General features: G+C 48.5%; 1 protein-coding gene across 5 annotated transcripts in view; it reads right to left on the reverse strand.

Moving 5' to 3' along the window:
- TANGO2 (transport and golgi organization 2 homolog) overlaps nucleotides 1-23397 on the reverse strand; it is a 148487-nt gene that overhangs the window by 42127 nt on the left and 82963 nt on the right. For all 5 annotated transcript variants that reach the window (XM_074292867.1, XM_074292857.1, XM_074292830.1 and 2 more), the window contains 3 exons: nucleotides 18655-18743; nucleotides 8616-8735; nucleotides 6799-6913 (listed from right to left, as the gene is read on the reverse strand). In XM_074292867.1, the coding sequence (XP_074148968.1) occupies nucleotides 6799-6913; nucleotides 8616-8727 (227 nt within the window). In that variant the 5' untranslated portion in view covers nucleotides 8728-8735; nucleotides 18655-18743. The remainder of the gene's footprint in view (nucleotides 1-6798; nucleotides 6914-8615; nucleotides 8736-18654; nucleotides 18744-23397) is intronic.

Raw genomic sequence — 23397 nt, forward strand, 5'->3', positions numbered from 1 at the left:
CTGTAAAATTAAACGAGCTTCTATCTCAAGTCCTGTTGGCTTCTCTCATGATTTCCATGATCTAAACTAAAGCTAAAGGGGCTTTCTTTCAGCTAAAAGAACCTGGAGGGTCACACTGTGGACAAAGGGAGGGGAGAAGGAGGTGGGGTCCCCAGAAGAAAAACTGACCAAGGAGCTAGCAGTAACACGTGTTCTCCTCCTCCAGTGACCCCAGTTTGAGGAGAGCTCGTGGCCGTGAACCGTTAAGGAATCCCCGCCGCCATCTTGCCCATAGCTCCCGTGAGGTAGGCCTGGCTAGGACTCTGCTTCCAAGCCCACTCTTCTGAGGGACCCATCGGGCCGCTCGTCTGCTTCCTCTTCCACCTGTTGCTCAATCACTCAGGAGTGTTCAAGCGCCGGTTGTTGCTTCTGTACGCCTCACCCTTCACCGCCTGAAATCCCTTTGAGTGTCTGAGGGCAGTCACCGAGGTCTTACCAAGTCCTTCCATGAGCCTTTGCACAATATAGTGTGTGTCTCCTCCCCATTCTAGCTGCCTTCCTCCCAAAGAGCTCACAATCGCCTTCCCTGAGTCCTATCTCAGGTGATGTCTGCCGGCAGAGGATGGTGGGTCATGTCAAGGTTCTGGATACAAATCCTTGTAACTTCAGCCTGGGTTCCCTCAGCTTGTTGGCTGATGTCTGTCACCCTGGAGATGACAGGGAGCTTGCAGTCCCTTGAAAACCCCAGATCTTCTTCATCTAGCCCCATCTCCTCACAATGTTGATGGACCCACATACCACGTGGGAGCCACACAGGGGGAGGCCTCATGGAGAGCTCCAATGCGGGCTAGAACGTACCTTTCGTGAACTTCCTCTGCAGAGCTTGGCTCTTCCTACAAGAGGCTCCCCCTGCTGCCAAGCTCCTCCCCGCTGCCTTGGATTTATTTTGCTTTTCCTTAGACGTGTAAATGTGATTTCGGTCTGCCAGTAGAACATAAGCTGACAGGCAGAGACGTTCATTTTGCTCTTTTCTGTCCCGGGTGCCAGGCACGGTGCCAGGCACAGTGTGGTGACAAATGCTCGTTGGGTGATGGAGCTTCCAAACTGCTCCGTAACAGAGGTTCGGAGACTTTTCTTGGAGGCCTACCAAAGCACCGGCCAAACAGAAGCAACTCAATTTAGTTAAGTGTTTGTTTGAGAAATCGGGAAATGTTTTTCGAGCCTTCCATTAGTCCGGGGAATAGAGCGTATAATTCTGCTTAATATGTACACTAAATAATTTAAAATATATTGCATTGCCATATTATGGTTAGTTATGGGAGGAATCACGAGGGCGGCGGAAATGAAGAGACAGAGAAAGCGAGAGATGAAGGCAGTGAAAGAGAAAGGGAAGGTGAGGAAATGGGGAGAGAAGCGAGCTGACTGCACACACACACACACACACACACACACACACACACACACGGACACAGACCCAGACACACACTAATGGAGAGGGGGCAGGCAGGGGCTCCTGCTACTGACATCGTGTTTAGCTACGGAAGGGCTGCTCCAATACTGACCTCGTCAGGAACCCCCCCGGAGGGCTGGCTGCTGCTTCACTGCTGGGCCCTGCTTGGACAGACCACGGTGACAAGCTGGCTTTTTAAGGGCCCAGCAAATCTCTCGGCCAGGCCCCCCTCACAAGCCAGAGCTTTGCCACATTTTCTTTTCAAGGGATTGATCGACAGCTTGAAGGAATGACAGAGTGAAGGTTTGTTAAGAATGGAGGAGCCCTGGTCTCAGACACTCAACACTTCCTAGCTGTGTGACCCTGGGCAAGTCACTTAACCCCAATTGCCTCAGGGAAAAAAAACAAAAAAAAAGAATGTAGGAGCCGGCAGGCAGTGGTGAATGGCCCAGGATGGACGGGGCTGCGTGGCAGTCCTGCACACAGTAGGTGTTCTATAAGTCATTTTTTTCTTTTTTAATTTTCTGAGGCTGGGGTTAAGTGACTTGCCCAGGGTCACACAGCTAGGAAGTGTTAAGTGTCTGAGACCAGACTTGAATTCAGGGCTGGTGCTCTATCCACTGCGCCACCCAGCTGCCCCTTCAATAAGTCTTTAATTCAATCACGGTCAGTCCTTCCATTTTACTGAGGAGGAAAAGGAGGTCCAGAAAGGGGTAAGGGAGGCCCAGAACTGGATCTTCCCGAAGTTCTCTGGCTGTGGTGACCCACCGCTCTTTCTACTGAATCTGACAAGCTCTTTCAGGATCTGCTTTCTAACCGGAGCAAGTCGCCACCAGAGGCTCTGTTCTCCCGTTCCGAACGGCCGCCTTTGGTCTCTCTTCCGGCCTCCCCCTTCACTGGAGGCCTTCGATGGCAGGTTCAGTGATCACTGTGGAGGATGTTGTGCAGGGGAGGGGAGGGTCTGTGCTCTTTAGACTCTTTAGATCAGCAGGGCTCCCAAATCCCTCCCAGCTCTAAAACGCTTTGAGTCTTCACACCTTGTCCAAGGGGTACCCTCATGTGGCAGAGGATGGAGCGTTGGTCAGGGAGGCTCGAAAATTCATCTTCAGAGTTCCAATCTGGCCTCAGACACCTTCTAGCTGTGTGAGCTTGGGCAAGTCACTTCACCCTGTCTGCCTCAGTTTCCTCATCTGTAAAATGTGCTGGAGAGGGAAATGGCCAAGAAGACCCCAAACGGAGCCCCAAAGAGCTGGACATGACTGAAATGGCTCATCCAAGGTTAAACTCCGGACTTCAGGTGAAAGCATTCTAAATCCTGCCTTGATGGAGCTTCCGTTATTGAGATCTCACTCACCACTAAGACAAAGTCTTTTCTGTGTTGCCCGGCAAGTACCCCTGACCATGCCCAGGGTGTGTGGCTGCATGGGGGGGGGGCGGGGCTGCTCCAGCTTGTCGTGGGTGACTCCCCACCCCTAATCCGACTCCCACACTAAGGGTCTGCAAGGGTGGTCTGAAAATATGGCGCGTGTGGGGCCAAACCCTGGTTGTCACATCCCACAACAGGTGAATTCTCTAGAACTGCCTATGCAAATGTACGAAGTTTTGGTCACAGAAACGGAGCCACTTTTGGTTCGACCGCTCGGCTCAAGCACCTCATCGATGGGATCGTAGTAATTATTCTAACGACATGCCGGAGCCCAATATCATGAGTGACTGCTGCTGGGGCTGCTGGGGCTGCTGGGGCTGCCCGTTAGCCATCCGCTGGGATGAGAGCTCTCAGGAAATTTCAGGCCTTGTTTGTTCTAGGCCCTTGCTGGAGGGGCTCCCAACTGCTACCCCGCTCCAACCCGCCTTTGATCTGGCCCGGTCGTCATTTGGTTCCTTTGATGTCTCCTTTTTATGATCATCCTTAAATAGTTCCCTATTCATGAGAGACTCCAAAAGTCATTCCGTCCTACCCTGAACCACCCTAATCTTGGCTCACTTGGGTGCTCCCCGCTCGCCTGACCTGGGGACTGCTGGGAAGAGACTTCCAGCCTGCCTTTTTTCACTTGCCAAGGAAGAGTTCTATCAGTTCCTTCAATTACCATTGTGCTCACTCTCCGTTGATCTTCCTTTCATCTCACTCACTCCACGTTCACTTTTCTCTTGTAATTTGAAATCGGCAGCAGTTCTATAATCTCCTGTCCCATTTCCGAGGTCTGGAACTCCCAGGAGCTCCTCCACAAAAGCCGCTGTCACGTTTGTTGTTTAATTAGTCATGTCTTCAAAAGCTCCACTGCTATTCACGCCACGGGGGCCGTTTCCTCTGGTCATCTCTTCTCATTGAGGATGCCGAGTTTTACCAAGAAAACTCGGAGTTGCGGAGCGCCGGTGTCGGAATGACCCCTGGAGGTATTGCGGGGGACAGCTGCCACTTTAGGAATGGGGATGTGGCCGAGGGAGGCACTCATGACCAACCGTGGAACCAGCCAAGGAGAACCAGAGCTTCCTTCTCTTCAGCTCAATGTTTTCTAGTTTATCCCATTTCTCTCACTGCTCAGGTCTCATGTCCTGCTGTCCCTGCCCGGCTCTGCGGGATCTGGGGCCTGGGGTCAGGAAGCCCCCGTTCATGTCCTGCTGTCCCTGCCCGACTCTGCGGGATCTGGGACCTGGGATCAGGAAGCCCCCGTTCGTGTCCTGCTGTCCCTGCCCGACTCTGCGGGATCTGGGACCTGGGGTCAGGAAGCCCCCGTTCATGTCCTGCTGTCACTGCCCGACTCTGCGGGATCTGGGGCCTGGGGCCGGGAAGCCCCCGTTCATGTCCTGCTGTCCCTGCCCGACTCTGCGGGATCTGGGGCCTGGGGTCAGGAAGCCCCCGTTCATGTCCTGCTGTCACTGCCCGACTCTGCGGGATCTGGGGCCTGGGGCCGGGAAGCCCCCGTTCATGTCCTGCTGTCCCTGCCCGACTCTGCGGGATCTGGGGCCTGGGGTCAGGAAGCCCCCGTTCATGTCCCTGCTATCACTGCCCGACTCTGCGGGAGCTGGGGCCTGGGGTCAGGAAGCCCCCGTTCATGTCCTGCTGTCACTGCCCGACTCTGCGGGATCTGGGGCCTGGGGCCAGGAAGCCCCCGTTCGTGTCCTGCTGTCCCTGCCCGACTCTGCGGGATCTGGGACCTGGGGTCGGGAAGCCCCCGTTCATGTCCTGCTGTCACTGCCCGACTCTGCGGGATCTGGGGCCTGGGGCCAGGAAGTCCTCGTTCAGCCTATTTTGGACACTTCCAGCCATGGGACTCTGGTCAAGTCCCGTGATCTCTCAACCCCAGCGTCGTCCTCTATCACAGGAGGAGGCCTTACTCAGGGAGAATTTCTGAGCTCACAGAGACTCTCAGACATCATCCTGGAGCCGAGCCGAGCCTGGCTCTGGTGGCGGGAGCTCAGATCGCTGCAGTCCCAGACCCCTCGTTCCTGAGGGTCCCACAGCACTCTGTCTCCTAGCCTTTCTATACATCGCCCATGTTTTCATGGCTAAACTTTGGGCAGACCTTCCAATTAAGTCTGGGACAGGTCTGATGCCCTCGGTTAGCCTCAGCCCAGCTCAGCCGCCTCCTGGGCAAGCGACTTGAGGCCCCGATTGAGCGCCAGGAGACACCAAAGGTGGACAAGGAGCCCTCAGAATGGTGCGGTCCCAGCACGGGGGGGAGGGGAAGACTCACTTGTTGATCTCGTTGGGGATTCCTCAATGCTGAGGTCCTAAGACCTCCCGGAAAATCATTCTTCCTACCGTGGTCCCTTGGACTGGGGGCCAAGAGAGCAGGAAGTTAGACCAAAAGATTAAGTTTCATGAGCAGGGAAGGGCTAAGAAGTAGGAGAGACTGAAAACTGCAGAGAGGGGGCAGCAGAGGGGACAATCCCTGGGGATCAAGGCCACGCAGGGCGGGAGGCAGTGGCCATTACGGGGCAAAGTGATGCTGTTAACTCGGAAGCATCTCTGGAGAGCAGATGGCACCAGGTCACCCAGCCGGCCCGTCCAAGGGGAAGGGGGAAGGGGAAGAGCCTCACGTGCCTCAGCCTCTCCCGCAGCCCAGAGGTGAACTGAAGAGCTCTGCCCCGCACAGCCCCAAGAGAAGAGCTGCTTCCATCCCAGCCTCAGCTGGGGAGGACATTCAGGTTCCAGGAGCCCCGTGCCATTATCTTTCCCCTTGCTGCAGCTCAGGCTGGCTCCCTGAGCCCAAAGGAAAGCCGAGCGGGCCGGGCCGGCAGGAGCGTACAGGACTGCTCAGTAACGTGGAGGTCATGGCCTGTGGCTGGTGCTCCCTGCCCATGGGTGGTGTGGGAGCCAAGCGAAGCATCCCTTTGTTCTGGGGGCCCCTTCTAGGCGGGGTTTCCCCTTCCCCCTCCTGGGGGAGATGCGGAAGGCGCCTGGCTGTCTGTTTCTGTGCCTGCCCTAGTAGGTTGTGAGCTGAATGAGGACCAGGGTCCCATCTGGACTGATCCCGGTACCTTTGTAGCCTCTCCTGGGGCATCAGAGCCTGTGGCTGCGGCCTGGCCTTGGCTCCCGCGTGGCCGGCACTCGCTCCCTAGAAGTGGAGTCGCCCCTTTGGTGACTGTGGCCTCCCTGAGGGCAGGGCCGGCGGGCTCCCCAGCCCTGGCAGTGCCCAGCGCACAGTTCCTCAGGCTGCAGCCGGTCCCACAGAGGTCGTCCAGCGGCTGCTACGGCCGGGGAGAGGTTTGAGTTTTACTTGTGCTGACTCGTGTTTTCTCTTTAATCCTATGGCTCCCCTGGCACCCCAGAAATCAATGAAGGTGAAGAAGTAATTGAAGAGCGGATCTAGAAAAGCTCTTGAGCATGTTAATTGGAAAAGAAGTCAGACTTTAAGCCGCAAACAGAAAAACTTTAAAAAGCCTTGCCGAAGGAGAATTGGATGGGCCAAATGGGGGCGGGGCCAGAAGAAAAAGTGAGCATGTGCTGGACTGTGTCCAGGGTCGAAGGAAAAAGTGAGCACGTGCTGGACCATGTCCAGAGGTAGAGACACAGGAGAGAGCGCTCTGGCCAGGGGACGGGCTCCTGCTGTCCAGCAGCAAGGGCAGGTGGGCACCAAGCAAATTTCATGACGAGAAAATCTTCCTAACAAGTAGAGCTTTCCCCGAGCCGGCTGGTTGCCCAGCCACAGGAAGCCTGCGGGGGACTGTGTCAGAGGAGGAGGCCCCGGGGACGCAGAGAGCTTGAGGTTTTGCACCTTGGTCTAGATGCCCCATTCTTGGGCATTTTGTCAGACTAGGGAAAAAGCGCGGGCCTCGAGCAGAGCATGGAGGCCCAGTGTGGCCCCCTCCCCACTGGTCCAATCTTCCCCTTCCCATTTCTGAGCTTGCTCGCGGTACCCACTTACTTTAAATCGGCAGCTATCAAGTTAAAGCCGTTGTACAGGTGCGCTTCTGAGGAGATTTTCTTCAGGTAGGAGAAGCTGTCCACTTCCGTGGTCAGGAAGTGGGTGACGAGCTCACCTACGGAAAAAGGAAGCCCGAAATGAACCAGCAGCACTCTAAGGCCTCCTGCTCATCCCAATCACCCAGAGGAGCCGGGGCCTACGGGGCCAGCGAGACCCCAGAACGAGAGTCGGAAAGGCCCCGGGAAGTTCCCTGCTAAGTTCCAAGGAACAGAACGGCCATTTTGTGCCAGCCAGGCCCTTACATTTGTCTGGTTCTTGATGCTTTCCAACATGCTCTGACATCTGTCTCTTCTCTAATCCCACAATTGCCCTGGGATGTTGGCAGGGGAGGGTAATTATGCCCATTTTGTAGATGAGGCAACAGGTCGGGGGGGGGGGTGTCACCCGTTGCCTGAGTGACAGTCCCCGGTCTCCCAAGCCGGCCTTCGGCTCATCCTAGAGCAGCCCCTCTAGACCACTTCAAACTGAATTATTTCTCAACTTGGCAGCTCTGACTCAGAATAGGAAAAGGAAATGGCCCAGGGGCCAGAGCTTCCCTTCCCCCAGCGTGGCCGCCCCTGCTGTGTTCTCAGTAGAACAGCCACTAAGAGTACGTGACTCCAAGGTTTGTGAGGACTCCCGCAGGGCATCAAGGCCTTTGGATAGGAGCCAGTGTAGATGCCAGGCTGTGGTCAAGAGGAGTGGTCTGGAGACCAACATGAAGCCCCCTCCTGGCCGGACGGGCATCCAGAAGGGGCCCGAGGCACCCTGGCTGCAGGTGTGGACACCTGGCACTGGTAAGTGGAGCGGGCGTATTCCTGAAGGATCAGTGCGGGGAGTTGGGGGGGGGGGGGAGATCCCAGGCTGCAAGGCACGGGGTGGGCCCCAGGCTCAGCTCTTGGAGCATCACTCAAGGAATCCATGACTATGTCATCAGCTGGTCTTGGTCTAACCAATGGCCTCAGTTGCCCCCGAGCTGCCATCTTATGGGGATCTGTATGAGAAAGGTGCCGCGATGGGGCTTCCAGCATCTTTCCTCCGAGTTATAGGGAGGTGCATCGGACAGAGAACTGGGCCTTGGGTCAGGAAACCTGAATTCAAATCCAGCCTCAGGCATTGTGAGCTGGGTGAGCAGCTCACTGTCTGCCTCAGTTTCCTCATCTGTCAATAGGAGGGGCAGGGGCTCAATGACCCCCAAGGTATCTTCCAGCTCTAGGTTTAGCATTGCATGAGCCCATCTCCCTGAGCTTCCTGGGTCCCCAGCCCCAGAGCAGGCTGCTGCCAGTGCCACGAATGGAAAAGAGTTGGGTTTTTCAAAAGCAGCACAGGGGATAGAAAAAGCACCGGGGGCAGCTAGGTGGGGCAGTGGGTAGAACACCAACCCTGAAGTCAGGAGGACCCGAGTTCAAATCTGGCCTCAGACACTTGACCCTTCCTAGCTGTGTGACCCTGGGCAAGTCACTTAGCCTCAATTGTCTCAGCAAAAAAAAAAAAAAAAAGAAAGAAAGAAAGAAAAAGAAAAAGCACCAGACTTGGGTTCCAGAGAGAATGGTGGTTCCTACCTTCACTCTGACTTAGGCTACATGAGGGGGCCATGTGCCTCAGTTTCCCCAGCTGGACATGAGGATCTAAGAGCACCTGGGGGAGGCACCTCACAGGGAACAATATAAAATGGGTCAGAAACCTTAAAACAGCCTCTCTGTGCCAGCTATTATTAGAAGTCCCCCCACCCCCCCAGACGACTCCCTGCGCCATCCCGTGCCCTCTCCACATCGTACCTCGGCCTTTGGCGTCTTTATCAAGCTTTGGCTGCATGTAATTCGTCAGGGCTGCCAGCTTCCCTTTCTTGCTGATCCCAAGCCATGACCCTCCTTCTTTACCTTCTTCCATATCGAGCCCTGTGTCAAATGATAAAAGGAGGAAAAAGCATCAGCTCTGCGGCCCGCTGCCCAGAGGCTCTCCCGCCATTGGCCGCCGCTCCCCTGGGCCCGGACGCCTTGACCTGTGCAATTGGTATTCTGCACACGACTGCGAGGCCATCAAGCCCAGGAAGCCCGGGAGGCCACTTCCTACGGTCCTAACTCCGCCTCTGCCCGGCTCGACACCGAGAACGTCAGCCACGGGCACCAGCGAGAGAGGGCAGCCCTCCTGAACCAAACGGCCTCTTTTCTTGTAGCCAAAGTGATGGACTCGACCTTGATGCTCTCCCCAGTTCTTTTATCTCCCTCTCCCGCCTCCTTCACGGGGGGAAAATTGCTAGGTGAGTCCTGACGAAGCTGGTGGCTCAGTCACCGGGACTGTCCAAGTCAGGAAACAATTAGAGGTTTTGTGTAAGAAATATGGTGAATAAAACAACTGAAAAGTTTTAAAAATTAAAATGTGTTTTGTAAAAAGGACACACGAAGAACCTCCACCAGGACTACATACAGCTTTAAGATATGTTGAAACTCCAAAGCATTGCTATAGAGTTTTCTGTACACAGTAGGTGCTTATTGCTTATTTATTTTGTATTTTAAGACCAACAAAATGATACCAGCGTGTAAGGGTTAAGAGACAGCTTCACATGCTTGAGGCGGACAGCCCCAGCCCACCTATGTGTCCGAGGTCTGTTTAGCCCACCACTGAGTTGATTTTAGCACATGTGGCCACAGAGCTTCTTGAAGCCACAGGTGAGTGACACGGGACACTAGTGGTAGATGAAAAGCTCAGCAGCGCCCACGCTGGAGGTGTTAGTCCTCCCCAAGCACCCCTACACCAATCCACTGAACAAGATGAAGCCATAATGGCAAGCCTCCTCTAGGAGGCCCAGTTACCACAGGAAAGCTGGGAAGCGGACTTGGGAAGGCTCTGCCGAGAAGCAAGGACGTCCCATTTCCATTTGCTTCTTAGATTAGACGGAGTATCTACATTCCCAGGTTAAAATGGCAATTTGGGGCAAGAGGACTTGGATGTACAGAAGTTTGGTAAGCAGCCAATCAGACGGTGATGCAGTGCCGACATTGAGGCCTGCTTGTTGTTAAGAAAAGCATTCTGGGCAACAAAGGGACTCCCTATGCACGGTATCTCCTGTGTGGATTCCAGTTCTGTTCTGCTCACCTATCTCCCCGTAAGCCCACCCTCCTAACTCTCATTTTTTTTTTTAAAACAGATTTTTATTGACATCTGGTGCTTTCATGTTTAAATATGAATTCCACATATCTATATATAACTATATGAAACATATATTCCATATATAACATATATATTATAGAGAGAGACATATAGCTAGATATCTCTATCTCTAGCTTTCCTCTTTCTTCTCCTAGAAAACCGTCCTTTACAAATAACAGAACTTTTTTTTTTAATTTTATTTATTTATAATTTTTTGACAGTATATATGCATGAGTCATTTTTTAAAAACATTATCCCTTGTATTCATTTTTCCAAATTATCCCCTCCCTCCCCTTGATGACAGTTAATCCCATACATTTTACACATAACCGAACTTTTTAAAAAGGAGAAAAAGAGCCCATCACGCTCATCATTTCTTGGTCCATTAAATTCATGTCCCATAACTTGCGCAGTCGTCCCCCAATCCATAGGCATCTACTTTCCTTCTAGTTCTTTTGCTGCCACAAAAGCAATACTCTAAACGTTCAGAGGACACGGAGGCTTTCTTTTTGTCAATGATTTTCTTGAGATATAGGCCTAATGCTGGAATTCTCTGGGTCAAAGGGTAGGGGGAGTTTAGTCATTTTATCTGCAGAATTCCACCCGGCTTTCTAGACCGGTTGCGGCAATTCACAGTTCTAACGGCTATTCTTAGAGTTGGGAATTGCTGCAACTATTCTGGAAAGCAATCTGGAATTAGAAAATAAATCCTACCTGCCTCCCAATCATTTTGCCGTGGAGTCTTCCTGTCTTTTGTCATTTTTGCCAATTTCCTGAAGTGTTTTTTATGGGTGTTTCTTCTATTATTTGTTATTATTATTATTATTATTGTTATTATAGCGTTCTTTCAATAGGTTGCGAGATTCCTTTTCTTTTTCAGAACTGTGTACATCCTTATGACGACTTCTCTATTAGGAAATGATTTTAACTTCCTCATTTGGATATCACTTTTAGCCTCCACATTTATGAGCTTGGAGTCATCCTTGATTTTTCCTTCTCTCTTTCATGCTCCAGATACAATGAATGGAGCGAATTTTATTAACTCTCCCTCGATGACGTTTCTAGCATCCGGTTCCTTCTCTGTCTCATACTGTACTTTGGTTCGGGTCCTCGTGACTTCTCCCTGGATTGATTGCCATCACCTTCGAATTCATTCTCTTGCTTTCCAGACTGCCCCTTCTCCATCCTTCTTTCCCATGGCCACTGAATTGGTATTGCAGAAACACAGAACTGAAGTTGGGAGGTATCTCGACTTGGCAATTACCCAATCCAACCTATCCCTACAAAGGAATCCCCAATAGGCCACGCTGGGAATCCTCTGCTTGAAGGCTTCCAAGGAGGGGAGCTTTTCAGCTAGCCCATTCCACTCAGGGACATAAATAGGCCGCATGCTGTTCCATGCATTTCCTTGCGAGCCTTCCCAGCTATTGCTGCACAACAGCCGTGTGTGTACGCTGCAGGCAGCCGGCCACCTCGTCCCCGTGGCACCAAGGAGCAGGACGTGTGAAGAGCTCTGCAGAGGCCTGCTGCTGCTTTGTCACCTGAAGCAACATGGGAGGGCGCCTTGATAAAGACGGCTCAGTGTGGGTCCCACGGGACCATAAACAGCCACACGCAAGGCCTACAATGTGGATCCCACTGGGCCACAAATGGCCACATGCCAGGTCTTTGGTTCCATGGAGTGAGCTGATGGTGCACCAGGATGAGTGAGTGCGTGGATGAAGTTCCAGGTGCTGAAGACAAGTCATCCTTCATTTTGGAGAGGACCGATGGCGTTCCAGGTGATATCCTGACTTGTGCATGAACTCAGGGATAGTCAGTAATTCTTTTTTTTTTTTTTTTTTTTTTTTAATTAAGTCTCTATTTGCCTCATTATAACATTACATTCCTGAAAGGCAGATTGTAGAATCACAGATTGAAAGCTGAAATGAATCCCAGAAGTTTTCAGTACAAACTGTTAATTTTCCCAATAAAGAAACCGGGGACTATTTGTTTTATGACAGCACAAGCCACAAAATGGTGGAGATGGGATTTGAACCCAGAACCCTGGGTCCACATTGGACCACATGTCACTCCTCTGCTCCAGAAGCTTCATAGCTTCTTTTTGCCTAGTGAATTTAAAAAAAAAAAAAAAAAAAAATCTCCCCTGGCATTGAAAGCCCTCTCCATCTGGCCTTCATCAGCTTTCCGGGCTTTTCACATTTTGCCTCCCACAAAGGACTCTCATGTTGCATGCAGACTGGCCTCTGTTCTGTTTCCAATACCCAGCATTCCACAGGCCACATTCGAATCTTTGGCCAAGCAGTTGCCTATTCCTGGAAGGCCCTCCCGTCTTTCTCAGCCTTCTTTCGACCCCTTGGGTGCCGGGGACCCGCCCTCACTGTATTTCCCTATCTCTGACCAGGCTATATTTCCCCCAATAGAAGATAAGCCCCATTGAGAGGAGGGGGGCCTTTTCCATATTGGCCCTTGCCTTGCCAGTGCCTACCACTGGGAAGCAGATCCGTAATCAGTTCTTATAAATCTGCAACTGGAAGGAAGCCCCTTAAAGCAAATTCGCCAAAAACTCGCGGATGGCTGCTTTCCTTCCGGCCCTCTCTGATAGGAGAAAACACTGGTAAAAATGTGGCCTTAAGGGGATGTGTTCCTGGGAGGCGTATAGAGCAAGGGTGGGAGACTCCATATAACACCAGATCCATTGGGGAGATTCTCTCTTTTTTTCTTATTAATGCTTTTTATTTACAAAACATATGCATGGGTAATTTTTCAACATGGACTCTTGCAAAACCTCCTGTTCCAAATTTTCCTCTCCCCCGCCTTAGGTATCAGGTAGGGGGGATTCTCAAGATAGGGTCTGTTTAAAGAGAAGAAGTGGGTAAAGCTCCCCGGTGGTCATGTGAGAGGAGGCCATTTTCATTCTCATGCTCACTCTCCTTGTCTTGTATCCATGGCAGAAGTTAATCACGGGCTAGAAGCCTTTTCTCGACAACAGAGGACCATGTTCTTGCCTCAACCTTGCATCCATCAGAGTTAGAGCCAAAAGGCGACGGCCACCACCGAACAGCTTGTGATCCCGGCCCATCTTGAAGATGGTAATGGAGAACAAAGATGTGAAAATCAAAGGGATGATCCCGTGGCAAAAGCCAAATGGTCACATCCGTGAGTCTGTGGTCACATACCCAAGAGTCACTTCCCAAAGGGGGAGAAGATTCCATTTTACCCCGGTCCCATTTAATGAGAAAAAGCTGTATTCATGAGCCAGAAAAGCTCCTGTTCCTCTCTCCAGCTTCAAACAAGAAAAGAAAAAAAGGCTCTGAGCCCCCTCTCTTTCTCCCACAACATCAAAGATTGATTTTAATGTTCTGCCACCTTGCTATGGGCGACCGGCTGATTAAAATTCAGATTTGTCTCATCAAAGGGCCACTTGAGTCGTAGCTTCAGAAGAGGAAGAGGCTGTTTGCCCGGCATCTGGCAGGGATTCAGAGACAGGCAGGACCTCAGAAATGAAGGGAGCTTGGGGAGGGGGACTGTGGCAGGGGGAGCACCTTCTCTGCACCAAGTTTCTCGCCAAGGGGAAGAGCAGAGCAGGGACAGAAAGTCACTGCAGTCAGAATCTTCCATTCCAATGACTCCAACTTCTTGAAAAACTTAAGGTTTTTCTTCATTGGGGAAAGGGGGCTGGGCCAGACTCAAGCTTACGGCTAAAGCAGCATCCCAAAGGCACAGTGGGATCAAGCTCCCACCCACCCCAGTCTTCTGGGCCTGACAGCCTATGAAACGAGATGGGAAGGATGGTAATTCACCCTCAAAAATGAATCAACATGCTCTGGACAAGTCCAGGTTGTACCACGGACTTCCTGTCCACATTCTTTAAACTATAGGCCTATTTATATTTTGTGACAGCAACATGGCGCAGTGCACAGAGAGCCGCGGCTAGAGTTGGGAACTTAAAAGTTCAAATGTGCCCTCAGATACTGTATGACCCTTGAGCTAGTCACTTAATCCTGTTTGCCTCAGTTTCTTCATATGTAAAATGAGCTAGAAAAAGAAATACAAAATGAGCTGGAAAAAGAAATGGCGAAGTACTCCAATTTGCCAAGAAAACCCAAAAAAAAAGGCTTATAAAAAATTGGACATGACTGAAACTAACCGAATAGCTGTTTTTATTTTCAGTCTGTACCAGCACTAAGTTTACTATTTGCTATATAAACCAGGACTTTCTTTTACTTACTACAAAATTACCTTCTACTTTGCTAAGAGGATTCAAATTTCAGAGGTGAGTTGGGCTGCATGAGCTCAATGTTCCCTTCCAAATCCAGGTGTCTAGATCTTTATGAAATGAGAAGATGGATATAAAAGCACTCGGGAGCCATTATCATCTTCCCAATTTCCTTTGCTCAACGGCTCTTCCTTAACACAGGTGAACACAGGTTCTTAATCTGGCTCCAGTGAACTGTGGCCAGTCCCACCAAGCTGGAAAGCATCAAGAGCTGGAGGCCGAGAGGAACTGGCTGCCCACAGAACAAGCATAAGCACAGGTCTAGCATATCAAAGGGCCAACATGGTGTCACTACGGTAGAGCGGAGTTATAGCAGCTGGTCAATGTGACTCAGAACGCTCTGCCACAGGGCTGGCACATGCATATTTGAGGTGACATCTGAACTACTTCAGTTCTGTTTTGCTCATAGAGCATGGCACCTTCTCCGATGAGGGCACGCCATGCTGAGTGCTCTCGTGCCAGTGTCTCCATATCATGCAATCTATTCTAAAGTTCTTCAGAGAGACCTCGAGAGTGTTCTCGTATTGCTTTTTCTGACCCCTTGTGAGCACTGGCCCCGTGTTAGTTTTCCATAAAATAATCTTTTTGGCAAGCGTGCATTTGGCGATCGAACAACGTGGCCGGCCCAACAGAGTCGCGCTCTCTGCAGTAGAGTTGAAATGTTGGAACACTCGGCAGTTTGGTTCCAGAAAGGACCTCAGTGTCTGGTACCTCATCCTGCCAGGGGATCTTCAGGATCTTCCTAAGACAATTCAAATGGAAGTGGTTCAGGGTCCTGGCCTGGCATGGGCTCATTGTCCAGATTTCAGACAAACAACCATGAGATCATGTAGACCTTCAGTTTGGGAGTCAGTCTAATATCTCTCCTTTCCCACATACGTCAACTTACAAATCAGGGTGTCAACAGTGATGTCTTCTCTCAAACCAGGTGTGGGACCCACACCAAGGGAACGGGGCCCATTTGGAACATTCCCATTAGCACCTGGGCCCCGAAAAAACATGTCCCAAGAGAAGGAAATGGGGGAGGGGGGATGATCTAGAGAAATGTCGATCTAAGCTGATAGGTACAGCTTTGGATTCTGCTGGCAGGGAATGGACGGCCACAGTCCCGTCCTTCCTAAACAGTGGCTTGCTGATCCCTCAAAGCCTAATGATCAGGCACCAGTTCTACTTTAAACCTCGCTTGGATGGAGTCGGTCGCATTTAGGTACAGCCAACAGGTTCTCATAGTAGTTACAACTGCCACGAATATTTAAGGTCTTGTGGAAGAAGAGGAAGAAGCCAGCTGAAAATCTCTGTCTTTTCCATGCAGGCTCAGGGTGGAGATTTCCTTCCCAAGGTTTAGACCTCTCCACCCCTCATTTCTCACTGTTTGTCCAGGTAGCGCCAGCCCCTTTGTGGAGAAGATGGACCCTGGCTGGGGTTCTCCAGGCTCTATTTTAAAACATTCATCCACACTCAAAAGCATTTATTGAGCCCATGTTGTATGCAAGGTCCTGGGCATAAACAGGTTTCTGCCCTCAAAGAGCTTACTATCTGGTGGGAGGGGAGGGAAGACAAACCATGTACCCAAATGAAATGAATGAATATTTCTTAAAAATACGATGAGATGGAGTGGATCGGACCCTAGGCCTAAATTATGCTCTAGAGGACTGACTCTAGGGCAGAAAAGTCGAACCCTAGGCCTGAGTCTCAGGAAGTCACCCAGGAAGCCTAGTCGAACTTAATGATAGTTGGTTGTCCAAAAAAACGAATTTAAGTTCAACTTTAAATTTAATTCAAGTACTATTAAACCCAATTTAAAATTAAATGATATAATTTAAATTTAAATTTAAATGATAATCAAAAGGGGGACATCTCTTTTGACATGTAAACAAGCTGACCATTGGTCAATAGCTGCTTCCTTTCCAGTATATTCATTTTTAGGGGGGGAGTGTACTTCCATCTTGGTGTTTTAGGTACCCTTCCACCCTCAACACGTGCCCACTCTATTCTGAACTGCTCAGCCACTATGTTGGCCCTCTTCTTGCAAAAACTGAATTAAAACTTTCTGTTGTACCTAGCGACGCCTCCGAGTAGTCAAACTGGGTGAGAGGGGTTTAACATAACTCCATCCCACACATGCCCAAATAAAGATGATATCATGGGAAATGAAACAAGTACAGGTGCTTTTAAAAGGCAGACGCAAGGCGAGTGCCCTTGAAGTTCAAGGAAGGGAGAATTCCTTCTGGTTGCAGAATTAGAAAAGGGATTACATGATGTTCAAGAAAGGGGAGGATTTTGCCAGCCAAAGTTTAGAGGCAGGAACAATGAAAGCAGTCACAAAGTGAAAAGGACTGCCTAGAGGGGACCTGGAAGATCCTCAAGTAGAGGCTGGCACATGGGCTGGCGAACATTTAACAATCAGCTGTTTTACACTTTCCAGTTGAATTTGCATTATTACCATTTTCTCTCTCATTTTCTTAAGCCTAGACAATTAAGGAAACAATAAATCAAGTCCTGATTTGTAGTCTTTACCTATTTCTTTTTTTTAGTAGTAGTTTTATTTCTACCTTTATTTTATTTTTGTTTGGGAGTCAGTCTAATATCTCTCCTCTACCACCTATGTCAACTTACAAATAGGGGTGCCAACAGTGATGATGTGTGAGACCAGGTGTGAGACCCACATCAAGGGAATGGGGCCCATTTGGAACATTCCCATTAGCACTTGGGCCCTGAAAGAACATTTTAAATTTAAATTTTTTTATTTTTATTTTTATTTTCATTTCATTTCATTTATTTATTTATTTTTTGCTGGGGCAAGTTAAGTGACTCTTGGTCACACAGTAATTTTTTATTTTTATTTTTAAAGCTTTTTCTTTTCTTTTCTTTTTTTAAATTTATTTTTTTAATTTTATAATTATAAAATTTTTTTGACAGTATATATGCATGAGTAATTTTTTTTATAACATTATCCTTTGTATTCATTTTTCCAAATTTTCCCCTCCCTCCCTCTACTCCCTCCCCTAGATGACAGGAATCCCATACATTTTACATGTGTTACAGTATAACCTAGATACAATATATGTGTGTAAAACCAAATTTCTTGTTGCACGTTAAGTATTAGATTCTGAAGGTGTAAGTAAGATAGACAGTAGTGCTAACAGTTTACATTCACTTCCCAGTGTTCCTTCTCTGGGTGTAGTTGTTTCTGTCCACCATCGATCAACTGGAAGTGAGTTGGATCTTCTTTATGTTGAAGATTTCCACTTCCATCAGAATACATCCTCATACAGTATCATTGTTGAAGTGTGTAATGATTTCCTGGTTCTGCTCATTTCACTCAGCATCAGTTGATGTAAGTCTCTCCAAGCCTCTCTGTATTCCTCCTGCTGGTCATTTCTTATAGAACAATAATATTCCATAACCTTCATATACCATAATTTACCCAACCATTCTCCAATGGATGGGCATCCATTCATCTTCCAGTTTCTAGCTACAACAAAAAGAGCTGCCACAAACATTTTGGCACATACAGGTCCCTTTCCCCTCCTCAGTATTTCTTTGGATATAAGCCCAATAGCAGCAATGCTGGGTCAAAGGGTATGCACAGTTTGATAACTTTTTGGGCATAGTTCCAAATTAAAGCTTTTTATTTTCAAGACATATGCATGGATAATTTGTAACACCGACCCTTGCATAGTCTGGTGTTTCAGATTTTCCCCTTCTTCTACCTCACCCTCCCACCCCAAGATGGCAAGCAATTTAATTGATGTTCAACATGTTAAAATATATGTTAAATCCAATATGTGTGTTTACCAACTTCTAAGTCACAAATGTTCATGCTGAAAATTAGCCAAAGGGCTCCCCACTGATGCCAGCACATCCTTAAGAAGGAGGAGGCCACTTATCGGGGACAAAGACAGGACAGCCCGAGATCCCGCTTAACTCTAAGCATTTATGATTGCGGGTAGAAGGCAAACTTATGAGCAGAGGCACAGAGCTACCTTTGCAAGAGAATTATGTGATCAGGGAAGAATCCATAGTTCGATACTGCACAGTGTTCCTAAAGTAGGAATCAATGAAGAAAAATGAGTTGTGGGTAGGTGTATGGATGTGGATGAATGGGAGAGAACATCAGAACCAGAGTGAGAATTCAGAAAGTCAGAGCCAGAGGGGATCACTATGCCATGGTATCTCCACTCCATGGACATTGAGGCCTTGGTGAGAAAGGTGGAGGAAACCAGAAAGAGGCCCACGAGGACGGACAGGCCAGCAGCGAGAGCTCCAAAGTGCACGTTGGGAGGTAGGTGGTCAGAGCCCGACCCAGGAGTGACCGTCATGGGGACAGGCCCCTTTCCTTGCTGTCCTGGCATAGTTGAGCTGAATCACACTTTTTAAGGACTTACCGCTAAGGATCTCATTGTTGCTGCCCCAAAAGTCAGCCAGTTTTGATGGTCGATGGTAGAATTCATCTCTATTCGCCGCTAGGATGAGTCTGGGGGGAGAAAAAAGAAAGAACCTCTGATTTGATTATTTAAATCCAAACCTTTGTACTTTGTAAATTGGCGACTGTATTGGGAAACGGCTGCTGCTGGGAGTATATGCCTTTATTGCATCAAAAGACAAGGAGAGAAGCTTGGTTCACTCTCTCATTTTATGGGGGGAAGTCTAGGTCAGGAATTGCTTTTTCTAACACCCATGGGAGGCAGGGGGCTAATATGATTCCCATTTTAAGGTGAGGAAACTGAGGCAGACAGAAATGAAGGGCTTGCCCAGGAGTCACACAGCTAATATGCATGCCTAAGGCTGGATTTGAATCCAGTTCTTCTGATTCCAAGTGCAGCACTGTTTACTATGGCACCATCTAGTGGCCACAACTGAGAACCACCAGATGACCACCAAACCCAGGCCTTTCTAACTCCAGGTGCAGCACTGTTCACTATGGTGCCACCTAGCGGCGAACCACCAGATGACCACCAAACCCAGGCCTTTCTAACTCCAGGTGCAGCACTGTTCACTATGGTGCCACCTAGCGGCGAACCACCAGATGACCACCAAACCCAGGCCTTCCTGACTCCAGGCCCAGCAGTGTAACCATCAGGCCCCAGGAACTCCTTTCAGAGCAGACACAAATATCTTTCCACCATTGCTTTCAGCCCCTCCCACGCCGGATTACTGGAGCACATCCCAAAGGCAGAGATATGGAAGAATCCATGGCTGTGTGGAGAAAACGGCTGACAGTGACATGTGAGTGGGACACCAAAGCATGGCAGGAAACCATGGAAGCAGCACAGTTTGGGGGTCCCAGGAGCTGCAGGGGCCCTCTGGAGGAGCGCCCACCCCAGTGGAACAGGCAAGCTTTGCCAAGTGATATTCTACAGCAGACGGCACTGTTACAATTGCTGATTTCCAGGGGCAGAAAATATGAGACCCCCAAAGTAGGGGCCAGCCTGGATGGCACTGGAAGGCGGTTGGAGCTGCAGTGCCCCACAAAGGCCCAGCTTCTTGACATCAATATTCTTCTAATAATGTCGTCCGGCTGCAAGTTACAGGGCACTGCGATCTACCGAGAATTCAGGGAGCAGGTCCTCCAAGGTGCTGCAGAGAGGGGCACGATGGGAAAAGATAGGGGGCAGTAAGGGAATGAGAAGGGCCCCAGGAGGTCGATTTTCTGCAGAAGATTTTTGGGAGGACATGGACAAGAGGTGATTCGGAGACTCCCTGGGTGTAAGAATCAGTTGAAAGAGAATACAATGGCTTCTCATTTACCTTGTGGACAATCCAACAGGTCAGGACATTTCCCCAGTGACCATTCAGGAGTGTTCACTCAGGAACCAATAAGTCAGGGCATTATGTGAGTAGGTATAATAAAGGCTTTTAAGATTACACGTGGTTGTTCTTGAGCGCGCTACCAGTTATTAAGCTATAGATTCAAGAGATTGTGGCCAGAGACCTTTGAAGGCCTCAGAGGAGGTGAGTCGGGTAGAGTTGATACTGCAAAGGACAGTGGTCAAAAGTACTCTGTTGGGCCTAGGACAGGCTAGTGATTGTAACTGCCAGGAGAGCACGTTACAAATGGCGAAAAAAGTCCTAACAGGTTCCAAATCTGGATCTTTAATCAATCAGCATTTATTAGGCACCTACTAAGTGCCAGGCAATGGCAAAGTCTGATTGCCCCTGACCTCAGGGAACCTCTATTTTATTGGTGGTCTACCACCTATTCATAGAAAAGAAAATGGAGGATACCTACAAAATAATACATGGAGATAGAGGAAGAGGGTACTAAAAGCTGGAGGAAATAGGAAAGCTTCCTGAAGGAGGGAGCTGGAGGGTCGAAGAGGAGACCTGAGGAAGAAGAGCATTCTGGGCCAAGCCAAGGGTAAATCTGAAATGTCTGCACAGCAGGAAAGAGTGAGCTCTTTGACTGGAGGGCAGAGGGCATGATGGGACACTGTCCTCCATCAGTCAGCTTTAAATGCCAGATGGAGGACCTTTCATTTGATGGTAAAAGCAATGGGAAGTCACTGGTGCTTCTTGGTCAGAGAAGTGGCGCCTGACTTAGGACAGAAAGTGAGCCAGGAAATTTGGCTTCCCAGAGTTTGCCTTAGTGCTACTGAGCAGGAAGTGCTGAGGGCTTAGTGGATCTTTAAAGGAAGTGACCATGATGATGACTGAAAGTGCTGGTTTACTGGGAGATTTGGGGGCGGTTTGGTCAGTGCAGAGCCGAGGTGAACTATAGTGTCTGTTCAGCAGTTAATAGTACTAATGCTATCGTATCCCCAATATAATAAGCCTTCTCTTTACTTATACTTGTGACAACTTTCGTGCTTACCATTTATTTTATTATTTTTTTTAATTTTATGATTTATTTTATTATTTTATGAGTAAGTATTTCTAGATCTGATTTGTGTTTCATGCGAATGACTGGGTTTTAAAGACCTTTCTACCTCTCTTGCTTGGAGGAGACCCTAGTTAGGAGCCAAACCTGTGCTTTAAATCACCTTCCCCCAGGGGCTCCACAGACTTGAGCTTAAGGAGCTTAAGGAGCCCAAACTGATCAGACTCCCCCCAATAAACTAAGACCAGGAAGACCACTGACCTCAGTCTTCAGCTGAGAAGGCAGAAAGGGCCAGACTGGGTGATGATGAGAGGGGGAAAGGCAGTAAGAAAAAAAAGGGAGAATTGGTGAAATAAAGTCACGTTACAATGAATTCAATGTCTGTGTAAAGTGGGTTGGGCATTGCTGAATAATTCAGGAACATTCATTGTCGAGTTATTTTGGAGATAGTCGCAAAGGAGTCCAAAACTAGAAGTCATGACCTGGATAAATGATTTCTAGTTAACCAGTCGTTTTGTTAAAGTGGCAATTCAGAGACCAGTGAATTAAACACTAGACAAGTCACTTCTCTCCAAATGCAGGCTCTTGTTCTGTTCCCATTTCAGCAAAAGCACCTTTGCAAACCACAAAGTGCAATGATTATGACTGGGAAAATGCCCAAGAAGGATTTGTGGACACTCAGCGCACACCCGGAAATTAAGTGATGGGAAAAGGAGATAGTCGAGATTTTTGGCTGCTGCAATTAATTTTAATTATTTAAATAATGAGTCCAGCATAAAGTCATTCCCTGGAAACACAGCAGCCACTCCCTAAGGGCTCGAGGTGACCTTGGGGTGAGGTGGTCTGACTCCCTGAGCACACAAGTGACTCCTGCTGAGAGCTGCAGGAGTGAGAACATCACCTGGGTCAGCAGGGACAGATAAGAGAGCTAAACGGATGGACACATGGGTGGACGAAACGTGGGAAGTGCCTACTGCGTGCTAGACATCCAGTTAGCCCTGTGACATGAATAAAAGCAAGCAAGACAGGCTTTTCCCTGAAGGAGCTTACAATCAAACAGGAGGGAAGAAAACAGCAAAATGGAGGGGACAGCGTGGAGATGGGCTGGAGTTCTGGCCTGCCTTGCAATGGGCAGAACCATCCATGATGTGCTTTGCAGGCTTCGGACAAGGCCAAAGCAAGACAAAGCAGAGCCCAATGTTCAGGTGGAGAGAACAGGGAGGGATTGTGGCTAAGGAAGATAGCAAGAAAGTTCACATCATTTTTTTTTTTTTTTTTTTTTTTTGGCTGAGGCAGTTGGGGTTAATTGACTTGCCCAAGGTCACACAGCTAGGAAGTCTTAAGTGTCTGAGGCAGATTTGAACTCAGGTCCTCCTGACTTCAAGGCTGGTGCTCTATCCACTGCGCCACCTAGCCGCCCCCAAGAGTTCACATCATTGATCTAAACTTGGGAGGGGTCACAAAGGTCACCTTTATGTTATTATTATTGTTATTTTTACATCTGGGACATTAAGTAGTGAGCTGGGGATAATGTTGGGCCAGGAATTTGGAGAAATTGACCTTGGGGATTCCACTTGACCTCTGCCTGACTCAGTTTCCTCATCAGTAAAATGGAGATAAGAACAACACCTCCCTCCCAGGATTGTTGGTATTGTATAATCCAGCACCATTTACAGAGTTAGTACTTTGTCCTAGTTAGTTGTGATGACATGACAACAAAGAAAATTACTTAACTACATTAGCTTCCTATATAAAATGAGGATAGTAATGGCTCCTCCCAGGGTTGTTGTGAAGATAATGGGATAATATGGGTAAAGTGCTTAGTGAATCTTAAAGAATTATGCAGATCTCACAATTTCACATGCAATTATCCTTTTAAAATTATTATACTATGTTATGGAAATACTTATTTTATTTCATAAATTAAAAATAAAACATATTAAAAAAAAAAAAGAATTATGCAGATCTCAGATTAAAGAAGCTATCCATCCAACTGAATTCTCTCCAAATTCTCCTCCAACCTTAAAAATAAACCTCAAATCAAATTTTGGAGAAGCAGCCAACCAAAGATAAGGATGACAGGACAATATACTAAGACCAAGTACGATTTATACTAAGAATGCAGGGCTGGTTCAATATTAGGAAAACAATTAGCATAATTGACTATATCAATAATCAAACCAACAAAAATCATATGCTTATCTCAATAGGTGTGGAAAAAGTATTTGATAAAATCCAACTATTTGGATAATAGCTATTATTAAAATTAAAAAAAAAAAAAACTTAGGAGGTCAGCTGAAGAGATCTATAA

Source organism: Sminthopsis crassicaudata, chromosome 1 (genome assembly GCF_048593235.1).
Source record: "Sminthopsis crassicaudata isolate SCR6 chromosome 1, ASM4859323v1, whole genome shotgun sequence".
In the NCBI taxonomy this organism is placed as follows: domain Eukaryota; kingdom Metazoa; phylum Chordata; class Mammalia; order Dasyuromorphia; family Dasyuridae; genus Sminthopsis; species Sminthopsis crassicaudata.